The 19,383-nt window shown below is 37.2% G+C and overlaps 1 protein-coding gene across 4 annotated transcripts in view; it reads left to right on the forward strand.

Annotated features, from left to right (window-relative positions):
- The window catches only part of ATP6V1A (ATPase H+ transporting V1 subunit A), a 65,119-nt gene that overhangs the window by 18,719 nt on the left and 27,017 nt on the right, over nucleotides 1-19,383 (forward strand). For all 4 annotated transcript variants that reach the window (XM_047725037.1, XM_047725026.1, XM_047725046.1 and 1 more), the window contains 2 exons: nucleotides 12,215-12,309; nucleotides 14,800-14,928. In XM_047725037.1, the coding sequence (XP_047580993.1) occupies nucleotides 12,225-12,309; nucleotides 14,800-14,928 (214 nt within the window). In that variant the 5' untranslated portion in view covers nucleotides 12,215-12,224. The remainder of the gene's footprint in view (nucleotides 1-12,214; nucleotides 12,310-14,799; nucleotides 14,929-19,383) is intronic.

The raw sequence follows: 19,383 nt of genomic DNA on the forward strand, positions 1-19,383 counted from the left end.
ATACTCGTGTGAGAATTCTCACAATATGTGAGAATTCTCACAATATGTGAGAATATATTACAGTATTGATTACAAGAATGTCAAAAATTGTGAGGAAATAAGTCAACATTTAAGTGATGAGACTTTTGAGTACTTTAAAAATTGTAAGCATACTGCTTTTGAAAATAAACTTTAAAATTATATAATACACGCTTATTTTCTTTATTATTTATATCACTTGGCTCTCTTGGCTTCTTACATCGTAGGTAAGTTAGGAAATTAATCAAGGGACTTTCTTCAGGGATTCATTTTTTTTCAACCTGAAATCGAGAAAATGTTCTAAAAATTCACAAAAAGTCAAATGGGATAGTAATATTAGCTTCACTAGAACTTTTTTACACTCCAGTTTAAGTTTTACCCAAGAAATAAGAAAAATAAGAGGAATTTCTCACTTGGGTACTATTTATGTAGCTTCATTGTTCCAAATTTATGACAGTCTATTAACCAGCAAGTTTCCACTACAGTTCCCTGTTATTAACAGTAACAGAATTCGGTCTGTTTTCATTAATATTCTTATTTGCTCCAAAGATGTTCATTTTCCACTTAGATATGCCCATTCATTTTGTACTTCATTGACAGTCTGTCCGTCCTTCCTTCCTTTCTCCCTTTTTTCCTTCCTTCCTTCTTTCTTTCTTTCCCTCCTTCCTTCCTATTATAATAAATTGGTTAGGTTTGTATTATAAAGCTAGGCACTAATAAAATATGGCATTTGCCCTGTTCTTTAAGAATTTTAGTTTTAGGGGATACCTGGGTGTCTCTTTTGGTTAAGCATCCAACTGTTGATTCTGGCTCAGGTCATGGTCTGAGGATGGTGGGATCAAGCCCTGCGTCCGGCTACATGTCATGCTCTGCGAAGAGTCTGCTTCTCTCCCTTGTTCTCTCCCTCCACCCCTCCCTAAACTGCCCCCCCATCAAATAATGGATAAGTCTTTCTTTCTTTCTTTCTTTCTTTCTTTCTTTCTTTCTTTTTTTTTAAAGAATCACAATTTTTTTAGGAGATGGATATTTTAGGAGCAGTCAATTCCTGGTTGTTCTTATTCTTTAGTTTGCGAATGATCTGTCTCCTTTTTTTCATCTCCCTTTACCTACATATTAACCTTTGTAATTTTATTTTAAAGATTTTGTTTATTTATTTGACACGGAGAGACACAGTGAGAAAGGGAACACAATAAGCAGGAGGAGTGGGAGAGGGAGAAACAGGCTTCCCGCCGAGCAGGGAGGCTGATGTAGGGCTCTATCCCAGGACCCTGGGATCATGACCTGAGCCACCCAAGGTGCCTCAACCTTTGTAATTATAATATAGATTCAGTTACTAATGAAAAACAGGCACCCTTGGCTTTAAAAAGGAAAAAGTAATAGAGCTGTTGGCTGAAATAAGGTGTTTTGAATTATTTATGGTAAAATGCCTACGCATTAAAACGAGACTAAATCTGGGCTTCACCACTGTATAACTCTGTTGTCTCAAGTAGGTGGCTTAAGTCTCAAAACCTATCACCTAATCAAACACCACCAATGTGTGGGGCGCCTGGGTGGCTCAGTGGGTTGGGCCGCTGCCTTCGGCTCGGGTCATGATCTCACAGTCCTAGGATTGAGTCCCGCATCGGACTCTCTGCTCAGCGGGGAGCCTGCTTCCCTCTCTCCCTGCCTGCTTCTCTGTCTACTTGTGATCTCTCTCTGTCAAATAAATAAATAGAATCCTTAAAAAAAAAACAAAAAACACCACCAATGTCATAAGACTGTTAAGTGTTAAATGATATGTGCCCGTTTTTTAACATAATGCCTGGAGTGTAATATGTGCATAATGAATAGTAGTTGATATTATCTATTTTCATTTTCAGACATTTTTATCAAGTTACTGCTGTGCAAGGCACTTTGCTGTGTGGGAGAAGGGGCCAGAAAATAATAAACATGCTCCCTGAAAGCAGGGATACGCAAATATATTCATATCATGGCTTATCATTGATTATAGGCTTCTAGCCTATACATTTTTTAATTTATTTAATTTATTTTATTTTTTATTTTTTATAAACATATATTTTTACCCCCAGGGGTACAGGTCTGCGAATCGCCAGGTTTACACACTTCACAGCACTCAGCATAGCACATACCCTCCCCAATATCCATAACCCCACCCCCCCTCTCCCAACCCCCCTCCCCGCATCAACCCTCAGTTTGTTTTGTGAGATTAAGAGTCATAGCCTATAAATTTATATACCATAGAACTTACACAGTAAATAAAGTATTTGGGGTTCTTAGCTAAAACTTTGGGTTATTCCATACTATAGTACCATTTTTATTTTTAAAAATTTGAAGTAAAAGGAATCTTAATTGCTTATTTCTAGAAATACTGTAAAAATTGTGGGCAAGACTGTCAATAAACCTAAAGCATATGTAGCTGATAGTTTGAATTCTGTTCCCCACTTAAGCGTTCACCTAGCTTTTACAGTTACTGTTTCTTGTACAGAAATGCCTTTTTTTTTTTATAAGTGGAGGGGTGTATGTGTGCATGTCCTCAAAAAGTTTTATTCCAAGAGAAATAAATTTTTCCTGATTCCGTTAGTCCGGTTTGCCATCTGTGATTTTTCTGTACTCTACTCTTTGGTTCTCAAATTTGTCTGCACATTTCCTTATTGTCCATCTCAGTAATTTTTGTAAACTATTTAATGACCTTATGTTTGCCTTTGTTCTTAACTTTTTGATCTATCCATTCTTATTTATTTATTTAACTTTAAAAAAAAAGATTTTATTTATATATTTGACAGAGAGAGAGAGAGAGAGGGAACACAAGCAGCGGGAGTGGGAGAAGGAGAAGCAGGCTTCCTGCCGAGCAGGGAGCCCCATGCAGGGCTCAATTCCAGGACCTTGGGATCACAACCTAAGCCAAAGACAGAAGCTTAACTCCTGAGTCACCTAGGCGCCCCTGACTTTTTTTTTTTTTTAAAGTAGGCTCCACACCAAGCATGGAGCTCAATGCAGAGCTTGAAATCAAGACCTGAGATGAAATCAAGAGTCGAACACTTAACCGACTAAGCCACCCAGGCACCCCCATTCTTCTTTTTTAAAATAGCAATGTGAAATCTGTATAACATTAAAATGTTTATTCTTTCTTTTTTTTTTTTTTTAAGATTTTATTTATTTATTTGACAGAGAGACATGGAACACAAGCAGAGGGAATGGGAGAGGAAGAAGCAGGCTTCCCGCAAGTAGGGGAGCCCGATGTGGGCCTCGATTCCGGGACTCTGGGATCATGACCTGAGCCGAGGGCAGCCACTTAATGGCTAAGCCACCCAGGTGCCCTAAAAGTGTTTATTCTTGAAACTCTTTCCTTTCTTCTTAGATTGGTTAATTTAACAGACCAGGAAAAGCAACAAGGACCCAGATGCGGAGTGGCCTGTCTGCTTAGATTAGCTCCCCATGAGGTTCCAAGTTGGCTTCACATCCCATGCAGATGAACACATCCCAAGGGGAAAAAAGTGTTTCTCATGGCCTGTATCTTTTTAAAAAGTAAGGAGATTATTTCCACAAGCTTTCCAACAGACTTTGCCTTTCCTGTTATTGGTCAGAACATCATTTTATGCTCATTTCCAAACCAGTTATTCTCAAAGAAACTAGAATTACCTTGATGGCTTACCAAAATTGGAGCCAGCTTAGGGTTTTGTTGGCAAGATAAAAATAGAAACTAGCTAAGCATAGTCATCTGCTGCATAAACTTTTCTTTTTTTTTTTTTTTAAAGATTTTATTTATTTATTTGACAGACAGAAATCACAAGTAGGCAGAGAGGCAGGCAGAGAGAGAGAGGGAGAAGCAGGCTTCCCGCTGAACAGAGAGCCCGATGCGAGGCTCGATCCCAGGACCCTGGGATCATGACCTGAGCCGAAGGCAGAGGCTTTAACCCACTGAGCCACCCAGGCGCCCCCTGCATAAACTTTTCTAATGGAGTTGCTGGGTGGGTAGATTAAATAAAATGAATAGGAATGTGTTTCACAAAATGATGTAGTACTGTACTAGAATACAAGGTAATGTTATTAGCTGAAATTCTACTTATTTTATAACTTTTTGACTAACTATAAGAATGTCAAACAGATTTATGATGCCTTTTTCTAAGAAGGTAAACTGTATACAAAATGAAGTATGAAGTGCCCCAGGATTTTATATGTAAATAATATTGTTCTGGAATCTTGGTATGTAGCTCTTACATAGCACCTCATACTTGCCCCCCAGCAGACCCTCTTCTTTCTGGAATGACGAAATTACTATACAGTGTTTTAACCAGTAGCAATTTAGAGAGGACCTTGTGAAATGGAAGAAACAGAACTGGGCCTCCGATGTCGTGATTTGTCACTGCAGTGTTCTGCAAGGTGGAGAGAGTGATGACTCATTAGATCAGATGGTTGCCTGTGATTACTTATGGAGTTTTTACCCTTCTACAGCAGGGTTTTGTTTTGTTTTTAATTCTTTATAAATATGGTGGAAAATCCTACAGTCTATGACTATAGGAATCTTGGTTGTAAGTTGCATTTACTTTTTATCCTCGAAGTAGGAATCAAGCACATAAAGGCAAAGTTTTTATGTAATCATTAAGTTGATTTCTCTATGAGTGCAACTATGTATGCCACATTATTTTGAAGCAAGCAATTGTTTTTAAAGTAGGTATTGTGCTTTTTTTTTAAATGATGGGAAGCAACAATAGGTGTATGTTGTAATAGGAAGGAGTTATTAAATAACATATAAAACCTAATGTAGCATGAAATCATGTTATTTTGGATATTATGGAAATTTGGGATAGGATTAATTTTCAGTGTACTGTAACTTGCAATATAATTTGCTTATTTCAAGTTAAGATGTTGTGGGATGTTGTCTCATACATCTTTAAAAGCCTATGCTTTTTCACATAGAAGCATAAGCATTAAGTAATGAAACAGAAGATTTTAGTTTAGAGTATTTTTATTTTCACTATTTTCATAGATAACAATAAAGGGGTGATTAATGGATACAAAATATTATGTTGTATGACCATATATATCAAACTGCCAAATGCTTAGCCCTATTCAGTGATTAAGTCAATATAAGTCTATCTAATAAATAATTTTTATTTTGTTTGTTGTGGGAAGGAAGCAATTTCAGATTTATCTTGTAAAACAGATATTGTATATAATAGAGTGCAAAACTTGCTTAGATTAAGAGAATATACAAGAGCATACAAAGAAATTTTCCTGGGGGTGCCTGGGTGTCTCAGTTGATTAAGGGTCCAACTCTTGATTTTTTTCAGGTCATGATCTCAGGGTCTTGAGATAGAGCTCTGCATTGGGCTCAGTGCTGAACATGGAGCCTGCTTAAGATTCTCTTTTCCTCTCTCTGCACTCCTCCCCTGCCACCTGCTCACTCAAGCACATGCATTCTCTCTCTTTCTAAAAAAAAAGAAATTTACCAGCTTACAGTAGACTGGTATAACATCCTGTTCTCTGTCAGGAAGATTGGGAGAAAATAGAGGAGTATTTATTCACTGTTTACTTGTTTATCTCATATTGGGGTGCTTTGGTGAAAAAGCTTTAGAATTACAATGGGAACCCGTAGTGCTGTGGGAATTGAAAAATTAATGTTCAAAAAAGCTCATTACCTTTGACGAGTTCATGGAAGTTTCTCAAAGTGTACAGGTTGGATCCAAAAACTTTCAGACCTGGAAAACATATTTTCCAGCTCTGTCAGAGAAAGTACTTTAGAAGTTAAATAAACTCTTAATTGGGACTCTGTTCCTAGAATTACTGATGATGGGTTCTGAGTTTTATATTGAAGACAAAAGCAAGGTCCTGGAAGAAACTAAGGCTTTGGTTGTATGGTGAGCCGACCTCTATGTCAGTTGCTTGACTTAGCCCAAGTATTGTCCTAAGTGCCCTACTTTCTAAAGCCACTTTTGTGTTTCTTTCCTCCTTTGCAGAATAACTAGTTACAGGATAACTAAGAAAACAGGCCAAAGATCGTTGTGGTTCAAGTGTGAGTCTCAGTTTCAGTTATCCAGGGAGTAATTATTCACTTTATTCATTATTTGAGCATTTGGGGTTCTCTGGAATCAGAAGCCAAGAAAGAGTTGTTTAAGATGTTCATTAGGGATCAACACATGTGAAAGGAAGGGGGCAGATGCCGAATTGGGCAGAGAAGTTGAGATGCGATTCAAGCCTGGAAAAGCCTTAGCTGACCCTGTGGGGAGATCTGTCTGGAGTGAGTCTTATGAGAGTATCCCACATCCGGTTGACATGGCTGGGTTTTTATACCTCCAGTTTGCTCGATCACCAAGTGCAGGTGGCCAGCAAAGGATGTGAATGTGGGCCAGGCAGCTCTCTGCATCTGAGGCCAACCCTGAAGGGGTGATAGCTGCTGGCTATCCACTGGCGACACTCCCTGTCCTTTCTTGAAGGGGAATCTGGTTGCTTCATCTCCTTGTCTCATTTGATAACACTGTTGCCTGGAGGCAGAGACTGTTGTCCTTCCTGCTGCAGAGGATTGTTTAGAAGCAAACGGTAGAAATCAGCCTAGTTAATTGAGGCATAGAGTGCAGGGCCTTAAGAAGCCTGGGCATTGGAGTCAGACTGCTGAGGTTCAAATCCTACGGGTAAAGCTTGCCAATTTTGTGATCTTGGGCAAAGTTACTTAAGTCTCCATTCCTTGGGTTTTCCATTTATAAAATAGCAATGGCATTAGTGGGTATGAAGTTATTAAGTAACTCTTCACTGAGTGCTTATTTTCTTTGCCCAGGCACTGTTTTCTTTGCCCTCATGAAACTTGCACTGTAGGGAGTGACCCAGGTAATAAAAAAGTGAGTTAAAAAGAAAAATTATATTCTTTCAGGTAGTTAGTTGTAAGTGGTATGAAGAAAAGCAGGGTAAGAGCATTGAGGATGACACTGGGACCAGGGGGACTATTCATGGGAGTGAGGAAACACTTTCCAGGCAGGAGCACAGCAAGCGGAAACGTCTGAGTTGCTGGAGCTGAGATTAAAGTTTAACTGTGTTAAAGCATCAGAAATGGACAAAAGTCCAGGGAATGCCTGTATTTTATATTTTGAAAACTCATGTTTTCATAATTTTCTTATTTTGTCCTGAGAGATTAAGACCTGGTTTGGGGATGTATTTGCAACCATTTCTCTGCATGAACACAGTGGAGTAGAAAAAGCTAAGTTACGCATAATCATTATCATGTATTTCTCCTCTTAACATTGACTTTTTAAAAAATTAAATCATCTTGATTCGCTGTATAAGAATATTAACCAGATGAATGCAAGTTTGTGGATCTGGTGAAAACATATCTAAATTTATAGAATTATTATTTAGGCTCTTAATTCCCTTATTAGTTTGATACCACTGTTTCTAATGTCTGCTGTCTTCGGCATAAATAATACATGCCTAAAAATAATACAGTTAAAAACTATAGAATCATTAGTTTCCATGGTGGCTAGGATTAGTCAGCTGAGTGATAAACCCACAAGGTAGCTGAATCATGAATAAGCCCTTTGATTTCCGCTAATCATTGCTCATACATTTGGAGGTTCTCACTGTTGTTTTAAAGGGCATGTATATAAATACTTATTTTTAAAAATCAGAACAGATGCCTGTATTGCCTCATGAACTTTCTCCAGAATACCTTCATAAACCCTGGAAGATTTGAATCATCTGTGAGGAAGCTCTACTGAATAATGTCTCCTTGTTCATCCTTCAAGATTCTTCTTACTCTTTTCTAAGTCATTCCTGTCCTGCCCAAGTCCAGGTTTGATGCCTTTGCTTTATGCTCTTCCAAATCAGCCTGACAGCTCCTAAAGGAGCACATGTGTCACTTGTTACTACATATTTGCCTTTATATCCCACCAGGCCAGGAATTCCATGGGGGAGAGACTGTGTCTTACTACTCCCTTACATTTTATATTTTCATTCTGTAACACACAGCACCTGGCACATCCTTGATGCTTAAAATCTGTTTAGTTTCAACAGATAAAGTTATGATTAAATACACTTAATAGCGAAGAAAAAAACTAGCCAAGGGACTAGATTTGGTTCAAGTAACAAGAAGGTAGAAATATACTAGGTGCCTTTTAGATATTAGCCAAGATTAGCTTGTAATAACAGAATACAGTTAGTAGTCATCACTATTTCTTTTCTGTTAGGCTTACTTTTAGGTCTCATGCAACACCCTCATTAGATTTTATAGATTAAACTGAGGTTCAAAAGTTTGAAAGAATTTGATTTGCCTGAGGATATAATTTATAAATTCAAACTCAGTCTGTCTGACTCAAAGCCTTAGTCTCTGTTTCAATAAAAAGAACAGGACAAACGAAATGGTACTCATCAGTTCTCACTTGTATAATGTTTAGAATACTGTTTTTTATTTTATTTGCTCCCCTTTAGAAGAAACATTGAGGGACACCTGCGTGGCTCAGTTGGTTGAGCCTCTGACTCTTGATTTTGGCTCGTGTCATGATCCTCCGGGTTGGGTCATGGGATTGGACTCCATGCTCAGTGCAGAGTCTGCTTGTCCCTCTCTTACTACTCACCACTCCCCTTCCCCACATTCATGTACTGTCTCTCTCAAATAAATAAAATCTTCAAAAATAAATAAAACAAACTTTGATATTATGAAATCCTTCCAGAAAAGAGTAGCCTTGGGAGAGAAAGATCTGAAAAAATTTTTGAAAGTTAAAGGCACTAAAGAGAATTTCCTTGGAAGAGGGACATCCTCTCTGTGGCTATAGCAGTTGGAAGAAATAGGGCCAGAGGGTAGAAGCAATGGGGAAGTAGATTTTTATGGGATATAAGGCACTCAGAGGAGATTTTTTTAAAAAAACAGAATGGCTTTTTCAACATTGAAGCCTTGCTTAAATAGTGGTATTGCTGATGAAATTCTTATAAGCATTTTATATTTCACAAGGAACATTCAAATTTATAATTCAGCCACAACTGTGGCATAGGTATTAGCATTATTCCTACTTTTCAAATGAAGGTACAAAGAGATTTTGATTTGTCCAGATCCTCCTGCAGCATATCACTGGTAGAACCAGGGTGTCCAAAGTCTGCTGACTCAAAATTTCATGCTCTTTCCACTTGATAGGCAGGTGACCATGTATCATGCATGCTATGTAGGAAATACCCATATTTGAGGAAGAAGTTAGACTGTGATTGTCACGTTGTCTTCTGACTCTGAAAATCTTTTTCTGAAGATTAAAATTTGACCTCAGTTGTTTGTTCACTACTTCTTTGAAGACTTGCCTAGCCCGTTTCCCAAATAAAAGTCTGTCTTTAGGGGCACCTGGGTGGCTCAGCGGGTTAATAAGCCTCTGCCTTTGGCTCAGGTCATGATCTCAGGATCCTGGGATCGAGCCCCAAATCAGGCGCTCTGCTCAGCAGGGAGCCTGCTTTTCCCTCTCTCTCTGTCTGCCTCTCTGCCTACTTGTGACCTCTCTCTCTCTCAAATAAATAAAATCTTTAAAAAAAAAAAAGTCTGTCTTTAAACTTTGTTTTTTTTTCTTATTATCTAAGTGGTCTCTAGAAAAATTTGTTCTTTTTGTATTCCAGTCTTTTGCAGTTCCTTAGCTGCTAACTTAACAGTCCCTTCTACTGCATCTTGAGGAAGCTGGAAAATCCTAGTAAACCAGATTCCCCTTTTCTTTACTTCCTCCCTCAACTGCCCTTCCAATTTAATTTTCCTATTGAGAACACAAAAATCTTTCTCTCTCTTATTGTGACACTTGGACTATGGTTATCTGGTTTATTTTTTTCTTTCTAATTCAATTCCATTGTTTCCAGTGGGCATAAGTATACCCTACCCTTTATCAATAAATAACCAGCCTTGATAGTCTCTACCTTATCACCAATGTCATCTTTAAGTTCTTGATACTTTTCTTGACCCTTGGAGAAACCACATGGAGAAACAGTCTCCTGTTTCTCCATGTGGTTTTCATCTTTGTTTTCACTCATACTTGTTTCTTTAATCACTTGGTTCTTCCTTGTTAACTTTATCCAGCATTCCCCTTCTGAAGAGTGTATCAAGCCAGAACTCCACTGTTAACGACTTCATTGTTACACTCTCCTCCCCAATTCTTCGCTTTCTTGGTTGATGGATTACAAATTGTGCCCCATGGAGTATATGGTTCCCTAGTGATCCTTCAGTGGCTCCAGAAAGACAAAAACACTACTCAACCCTGCCTGAATTAATCCCCAATCTCAAGGTTTGTTTTTGCTTTTTCTGTTCTGTATTCTTTCTATCTGGACTAAACTTTGCCTCAAAACTTACTTTTCACCTCTCTGTTCCCCTTATCTCATCCGTATTGGTTTGTACATTTCCCACATCTGAATCAATTTCTTCTCTGCTTCCAATGTGTGGTCATTTTGGAAGGCAGCTGTGCTTACCACTATACTACCAATGCCCAGTGTGTTGTGATTTTGAACACTAAAGTCATTTTGCTTTATAGTACATTTGTTTAAAGCCAGTGAAAGTTCCTTTTATTCATAGTCCTTATTCCCTAAGTTCAACACAGTGCCTTTTCAAATAGGAGCTCAATAAACATTTAATAAATTGAATTCCATTGACACTCAAGCCATAACTTTCCAGAGCTTTTCAGCTTCTCATCTTGCCTGCATTTCCTCCCCTACTGTAATCTGTTATTTGAATTAAACATCATCCTTCTCATAACAGTTCCCCCTTGGTTGTTTCCTATTGTTTATAGGCTAAAGTCCACTTGGCATTCATTTCAAGACCCACATATTAATCTCTACCTTTGCATCCTTATTTTTCACTTCTACTGTAATACAAACCTTTTATTCCAGTCAGACTGGTCTGTTAACTGTTCCTGCAAATTTTATTTCCATTCTTGGGGCACCTGGGTGGCTCATTGGGTTAAAGCCTTTGCCTTCCGCTCAGGTCATGATCCCAGGGTCCTGGGATGGAGCCCACCGTCAGGCTCTCTGCTCCGAGGGGAGCCTTCCTCCTCTCTCTCTCTGCCTGCCTCTCTGCCTACTTGTGATCTCTGTCTGTCAAATAAATAAAATCTTTAAAAAAATTTATTTCCGTTGTTTTGTTCTTGTTATTTCCCCCACTTGGAATGCCTTTGCTGTCCTCCTTTTCTTAGTTTGTGCTGATTCTGTCTGACCTTGAAGAATTCTTCCCTAAACATTCTAGTCTTTGTACTTTTAGTAAATAAGTGTGTATTATTTGGTACTCAAATATTTATTGATCTGTTACCCTTACTTTATGGTTGTTTGGGGGCATTATGAGCTTTTTATACATGTATTTTATCTCCTTTATTAAATTGCCAATAATTATTAAGTTATACCAGCAATCAAAAATAAACTTTCTGGTTTGGGATCTGCAATCAGTTTTCTGTTTGTTCTTGAACGGTTCATTCTTTGGGTTTTTGAGATTGCATACCTATAAAGTAAAGAAGTTGAACTGAATTTCTTAAACTGTTCTGTGTTCTGCTTTAAAAAAAAAAAGAGGAAGGAAAAGGGAAATTGCTTTCAGAAAAATTATAAAGATAGATAATACATTAAAAATTTTTTATTGTAAGATATAATTTGTCAGAAAAGTTATAAAGACAGATAATACATTAAAATACATTCGTTGTAAGATTTAATTTGTCAGATGGTGAAAGTAAAGCAGGAAAGAAGAGAGGTGTGTTGCAATATAGATGGCCAGAGAAGCACCTCAGAGAAGGGGACATTTAGCAAAGACATGAAAGAGAGATGGGAGTGGCTATCTAGGAGAAGAGTAACCCAGGCATGGGGACAAGTACAAGGATCCTGGGGCAGAATGCATGTGTTTTTGAGAAATGGCAAAGAGTTCAGTATGTGTATGCAGAATGATTATGGAGAAGAATAGCTGGAGAGGAGGTTAGAATGGTAATGGCAAGAGGACAGGATGTAGGGCTGGATAAACCATCGGAAAGACTTCACATGGTTTATTATGTTCCTTGGTATTTTCCATGGGATACATTGCATAAGAATATGTAATTTTGAATTTTAATAACTGTAGACCATTCAGAAATGAGGTACTTTTAACTATTTTAGAATTTTATATTTTACGCTAAAGAAGTGGTAATAGCTCAAGAATACACCAATGATGAGAGTTGACTACTTACGTCAATTCTTTTGCTTTAGGGTTTGTGGTTATAACTTTTTTTTTTTTAAACCATAGGTGAATTAACATGATGGATTTCTCCAAGCTACCCAAAATACTTGATGAAGATAAAGAAAGCACGTTTGGTTATGTGCATGGGGTCTCAGGACCTGGTAAGTAATATGTAATAATCTGAATAGTAAAGAAGATTCCTAACTTCAATTAATGTCTTTTTGAGGTGTATTAGGTAAAATATATAGGTTTCTCTTCACCCATATAAGTTCTGTTTGTCCCTAAAAGATTTCATAGTTGCTATAAGACTGAGTTAATGTCTCCATCATAAGAGCTTCTCTTGCATTCATTATCTTAATTTGATAATTTTTGGATGCTAATTTGTAATATCCTATTTATTATGTAAACATATAATTGGAGTTCAGAGTTTTAGATATGTCTGTTTTTTTGTTGAATCTGTGGTGTATATAGCTTTTAGTATGTAATACCTTGCAGATAATAGGCATTCAGTAAATATATGTTTATGTGGTTTGAACTTAAATAATTTTTTTCAGAGCTTTTCTCAACAGTATCATTCTTGGCTCTTTGCATATATGAATCCTTCTGAACGTTTATGTCAGATATCACATAACTAGCTATCTGTGGGAAAGAAGTTTTATGATGTAAAAATAATAGAAAGCAGTTTAGAAACTTTGTTTATTCTCCCAGAACTTGGGATACTGCATTTTAAATGATAAATCTCATTCTAATATTCATTTTACCACCTACAAAATATGATTCACTGGTTTTCCGTAGGTAAACCGCTCATTGATTTATAGTCCTTAGTGCCATGAATATTTTTCCGTATGTCTTTTTGTAAACCTCATGCTGTAGGCTTTTTTGTTTTAATCACAGAGGTGATGACCCTTTTTTAGTGTTAATGCACATGAAGTCAGTCAGTCACAGTGTTTATTTCTCCCTATGAAGCTTCTACAGCTTAGAACATGCTGTCTGAGCGTGAACTCATCAGCAAAAATACTTTTCACTGTCTTCAGTCTCTTGCCAACAGTTTTCCTCTTGATGATCAGAAGGGTCTTTGGGAAAGTCAGGCAACACTCAAGAACTTTTAGGGAAGAGACAAAAAAGAACACCTGGGGCGCCTAGGTGGCTTAGTCGTTAAGTGTCTGCCTTTGGATCAGGTCATGATCCCAGGGTCCTGAGATTGAGCCCCTCATCGGGCTCCTTTCTTTGGGGAACCTGCTTCTCCCTCTCCCACTCCCCCTGCTTGTGTTCTCTCTCTGTCTCTGTCAAATATACTAAAATCTTGGGGTGGGAGGGTGGGAAGAACACCAACAAAAGAGTTTAGGTAAAAATATTTTTCTGAAACTTATAGTAAACTGCTCCTGGAACCTCTTTATTATTCTTAAGTATTAAATAAAATGGTAGAGAAATGGCATACTTTGGGGTTTATGAAATATGATTTAAAATTTTAGGGGCACCAGGGTGGCTCAGTTTGGTTAAGGGTCAGACTCTGATTTCGGGTGAGGTCACGATCTCAGGGTTGTGAGATCAAGCCCACAGAGTTGGACTTCATGCTGGTTGTGGAGCCTGCTTAAGATTCTCTCTCTTCCTCTCCCCTCCCCCCTTAAACAAATAATAAAATAACATTTTAGTTGTCTCTGTCATTTCAGTTCATCTTAATTATTCTTACATAGTAGGTATAGAGTTAAATATTTATGAAATTAACAAATCTTTATTGTTCTAATCCAAGTTAATTAAGTAGTAATACTTTAACGGTTTCCACTTGAATATTGCTAATATATAGTTCTAATTAATTGCATCAGAAGACTAAATACTAAAAATACAGATACTGATTAATTGGGACTTCACCCACTGGTGATGACTGATTATAAACATCCTTTGAAAGGATGAAAGATCTATGAAAAAAATTATTATTTTTTAAAGATTTTATATCTTAGATAATCTCTACACCCATCGTGGGGCTTGAACTCACAATCCTGACATCAGGAGTTGCATGCTGTGCCAACTGAGCCAGCTAGGTGCCCCTGAAAAAAAATTTTTTGACGCATATGTGAGTTTTTCTAGGTAGAGCTGTCATTAGTTTATCAAAGGTGTCCTTGTCCCAGAAGAGTTTTAAGAACCAGTAATATGAAGTGTTAGAAATGAAAATAAAGATGTTGTTTTATATATTGTTTCTCAAAGGAATGGTGACAATACAGTGAACTGATAATTGTGTTGCATTCTACCATGCTACTAGCTAAAGTTCTTGTTCTAACTTTGGTTTAAAAATTTTTTTATTGTTCCCAAATCCATCATTCCATGTTTTATAGCAACTTCAGTTGGTCAAAATTTTGTCTCAATGCTGCTAGGTAAGAGTTTGCCATATAGAACTTCAGACTTTTTGAAAATAATTTTCATGTGTATTATGTAAATGAAATGAATAAGCTTTAGCCTAACAGATTTCTTTTGTTTATCTGTATATCATATGCTAAAAATGCATATTTTTGTGAAACTGTATGTATGTTTCATAGCAGGTGTTTTATTTTTCTTAATATGTGAGAGAGGTGTGTTACTGGATTGATCAGATATTTCAGTTATCTGTAACTGTTCACAGAATCTTCAGTTACCAAATACTTATTTGTTCTTTTCAGTGGTCACAGCCTGTGACATGGCAGGTGCGGCCATGTATGAGCTGGTGAGAGTGGGCCACAGTGAACTGGTTGGAGAGATTATCCGATTAGAGGGTGACATGGCTACTATCCAGGTGTATGAAGAAACTTGTATCCTTTTTGGTTCAATTTCTTGCCACTTCCTACAAGTCAGAATTTAAGGATTTATGGCAAAGGTGGAAGCAGCAACAACCAGTCGTATCAAAAGGATGAGATCTTGGTGTTGTAAAGAAACCTGATTTATACAGGAATTTGAGGAAAGGTACTAGGAATTACTGATCTTATTTTAAGCAGTTAGTATTGTCTTCTGAACTTTCATTGCCCTTTATATTTTGGTAGTTCACAAACTTTAGGGGAAACCAATTATAATTTTTCTTAAGAGTAACATACTGTAGAGGAAAGCATAAACAGAATAATAACATCTACTCTTATGGTTAGAATTCTCTGATCATGATTTCTGTTTAAAGTAGAAAATTTCGGGATGCCTGGGTGGCTCAGTTGGTTAAGCGGCTGCCTTCGGCTCAGGTCATGATCCCAGCGTCCTGGGATCGAGTCCCACATCGGGCTCCTTGCTCAGCGGGGAGCCTGCTTCTCCCTCTGCCTCTGCTGCCACTCTGCCTGCCTGTGCTCACTCTCTCTCTCTGGCAAATAAATAAATAAAATCTTAAAAAAAAAAAAAAACCAAAACCCTAGCAAAGTCATTAAAAATAATAATAATAAAGTAGAAAATTTCATGAATAAGTCACTACTCTTTATCTTATCCTAATAAATAATGCTGGATGACATGTTGCATTATAACTTTAGCACTAGGGAATCTTTACTACTTGTTTATCATACTTTTGGCTTTTAAACATAGTATTTATTTTTAGTTTTCTATGAAAAAGAGATAACATGTTAGGCTTTGTGAAGAGGAACCACTTTTTTTAACTTCACTTATATATTTTACTTAAATTGATTTTCAAGATCAGCATTAATTCTTATTTATTACTATCATTTGAAATTTATTTATTTTTTTATTTATTTATTTTTTAATTTTTTTTTTTTTTTTTAATTTATTTGACAGACAGATCACAGGTAGGCAGAGAGGCAGGCAGAGAGAAAGAGGAGGAGGAGGCAGGCTCCCTGCTGAGCGGAGAGCCCGATGCGGGACTCGATCCCAGGACCCTGGGATCATGACCTGAGCCGAAGGCAGAGGCTTTAACCACTGAGCCACCCAGGCACCCCCTGAAATTTTTTTATTGAAGTAGAGTTGGCATACAATATAATACTAGTTTCAGGTATATAACATAGGGATTTGACAGTTAACATTTCTTATGAAATGCTCACCATGATAAGTGTAGTTCTCATCTGTTACCAAAGTTATTATAATATTATTGGCTACATTCCCCATGCTATACCTTTTTATCCCCATGACTAATTTATTTTATAACTGGAAGTTTGTACCTCTTAATATCCTTCACCTATTTTGCCCATCCACCCAACCTTCTCATCTCTGGCAACCACTAGGTTGTTCTCTGTATTTGATGAATCTGTCTCTGTTTCTGTTTTTTCATTTGTTTTGTTTTCTAGATTCCACACTTAAGTGAAATTATATGGTATTTGTTTTTCTCTATTTTTCTCTGTCTTACTTCATGTTTTACTTCCATTTTCTCTGTCTTCATTTTTCTCTGACTCACTTCATGGACCTTCTTGGTCCACCCCTGTTGTTGTAAATGGCAAGATTTCATTATTTTTTTGTGGCTGAGGAATATTTTATTGTGTAATATAATGTGTATGTGTGTGTGTGTGTATGTATATATATATTTATATATGTATATATAAATATATATATACATACACACACACACACACAAAATGAAACACAATACACAATATATTCTCTCTATATATACATATACACATCTCTGTATTCTCTCTATATACACATGCCATAATATTCTTTACACACACAAACACACATGGTTTATATCCATTAATCTATCAGTGGACACTTAGGATACTTACATATCTTGGCTGTTGTAAATAATGTTGCTATAAATATAGGGGCAGCATTGGTTCTTTGGCTATTTAATTAAGCTTTACTTGATACAACTTTTTTGCCATACTAAAATACGTTTTTTCAGGTAGCTGTTCTTGCTGTGTGAGTGCTGGGGTGCTAAATCAAAATAAAATTATCTAAAAATTTAAGTAAAATTAGAAGTCTTTGTAGCTATGAAATCATGACTAATTAAAAGAATTTTTTAAAGTTTTTTTAATCTAATATCAGCTTTATATTTCAATCTTTTATGTGGTTTGAAGACTTAAAAACAAATGAACATGTATACAGTGACAGCCCTTTCCACCATTGTCATCCTATATCTGACCAATTTTCCAAACACACATGCAGCCATTTTTATTAATTCCTTTTATTGTATATCCTTCTAGTTTGTTAATTGCATATATGAACCAATATAAATATGATTTTTTCTAACTTTTTTTCCCCAAAAGACCGCATATCATATGCACTATTCTACACTTTGCTTTTTTTACTTAAAAATACATCTATTATGGAAGATGGATAGGGATATGATAAAGTATAGGAAAATGTTAATGGTAAGATCTAACTGGTGGATAAAAGAATTGACTGTAAAATTCTTTCAACTTTGCTCTAGGTTTGAAAAGTTTCATATTGGGGGCGCCTGGGTAGCTCAGTCGGTTGAGCTTCTGCCTTCGGCTCAAATCATGATCCCAAGAGTTCCAGAATCGAGCCCCACATTGGGTTCCCTGCTTGGCAGGGAGTCTGCTTCTCCCTCTGCCTTTCACCCCACTCATGCTCTCTCTCCCACTCTCACTCTCTCTCAAATAAATAAATAAAATCTTTTTTTTTTTAAGATTTTATTTATTCACTTGACAGAGAGATCACAAGTAGGCAGAGAGAGAGGGGGGAAGCAGGCTCCCTGCTGAGCAGAGAGCCCGATGCAGGGCTCAATCCCAGGACCCTGAGATCGTGACCTGAGCTGAAAGCAGAGGCTTTAACCCACTGAGCCACCCAGGCGCTCCAACAAATAAAATCTTCAAAAAAGAAAAGTTTCATATTGGAAATGAAAATACATTTTGCAGGGATGCCTGGGTGGCTCAGTCAGTTAAGCCACTGCCTTCGGCTCAGGTCATGGTCCCAGGGTTCTGGGATCGAGTTCTGCATCGGGCTCCCTGCTCAGCAGGGAGCCAGCTTCTCTCTCCGCCGCTGCCTGCCACTCTGCCCACTTGTGCGTGCTCGCTCGCTCTCTCTCTTTCTTTCTGACAAATAGATAAATCTTTTTAAAAAATACATTTTGGAGATCTTTCTAGAGCAATTCATTGAAAGTCCTCTATTTTGTTTTAAAAGCTACATAGAGTTACATCATATGAATGTACCATTATTTATTAATCTCTTTAATGATAGAAATTTTGGTTGTGTCTAGTCTACATATGTTATAAACAGTGTTATAGTGTAACTATAGTACAAATTCATGGGAGTTTGATTCTTGGGTCAAGGTTTTTTTTTTTTTAAGTTGTTTTTTTTTTTGATAGACAGAGATCACAAGTAGGCAGAGGCAGGCAGTGGAGGGGGAAGGGGTGGAAACAGGTTCCCTGATGAGCAGAGAGCCTTAATGCGGGGCTCAATCCCAGGACCCCGAGATCATGACCTGAGCTGAAGGCAGAGGCTTAACCCACTGAGCCACCCAGGCGCCCCTGGGTCAAGGTTATGTGTTTTATTTTATTTATTTATTTTTTAAGATTTTATTTATTTATTTGACAGAGAGACAGTAAGAGAGAGCATGAGCGAGGAGAAGGTCAGAGGGAGAAGCAGACTCCCTATGGAGCTGGGAGCCTGATGTGGGACTCGATCCCGGGACCCCGGGATCATGACCTGAGCCGAAGGCAGAGGCTTTAACCCACTGAGCCACCCAGGCGCCCCAAAGTTGTACTGATTTTACTCCTATCAGTCAACAAGTATGTGAACAACATGGTTTCGGTGTGCTTATTTGCAGGTTTTATTTTTTTCCTTTTCAAAATCACTTGTTAAGATTTTAAGATTTTTCTCAGGTACTAATATCCTTTCTGTGGGACTGATATTTCTTAGTAGTATAGTTGAAACAATGTATTCACAATGTATTGCTTCTGTGTTTAGCCCTGTGGTTCCCAAACTGTGCAGGAGGCACACTGGGCAGCTGCTGCAAACTCATGTGACATGCCAGGGCATTTAAAATTTTTGAGGTTAACATCAGAATATTAGACATACTGTCAGACATCATGTGAACCAGTAACTTCAGTTAAGAGACACTTTCATTATCCTACTTATACTATATTCTTGTCAATGATGTCATATCTTTGCAAAGCTGAGTGGTGATTGTTAAGCAGGTATCATACAAAAATGAATGTGGAACAGGTATTTGTCTGATTCTAATGTTTGAAAATTTTACAGTACATTTGAAGAACTGATGTTATTTAAAAATGAAATTAAAATGCCTTTTTTTTTCTTTTAATCTCTATATATTTTTCTCTTAAAGTGACACTCAATTGTTAGGACATATATGTTTGTTAAGT

Source organism: Lutra lutra, chromosome 1, assembly GCF_902655055.1.
Source record: "Lutra lutra chromosome 1, mLutLut1.2, whole genome shotgun sequence".
NCBI lineage: Eukaryota > Metazoa > Chordata > Mammalia > Carnivora > Mustelidae > Lutra > Lutra lutra.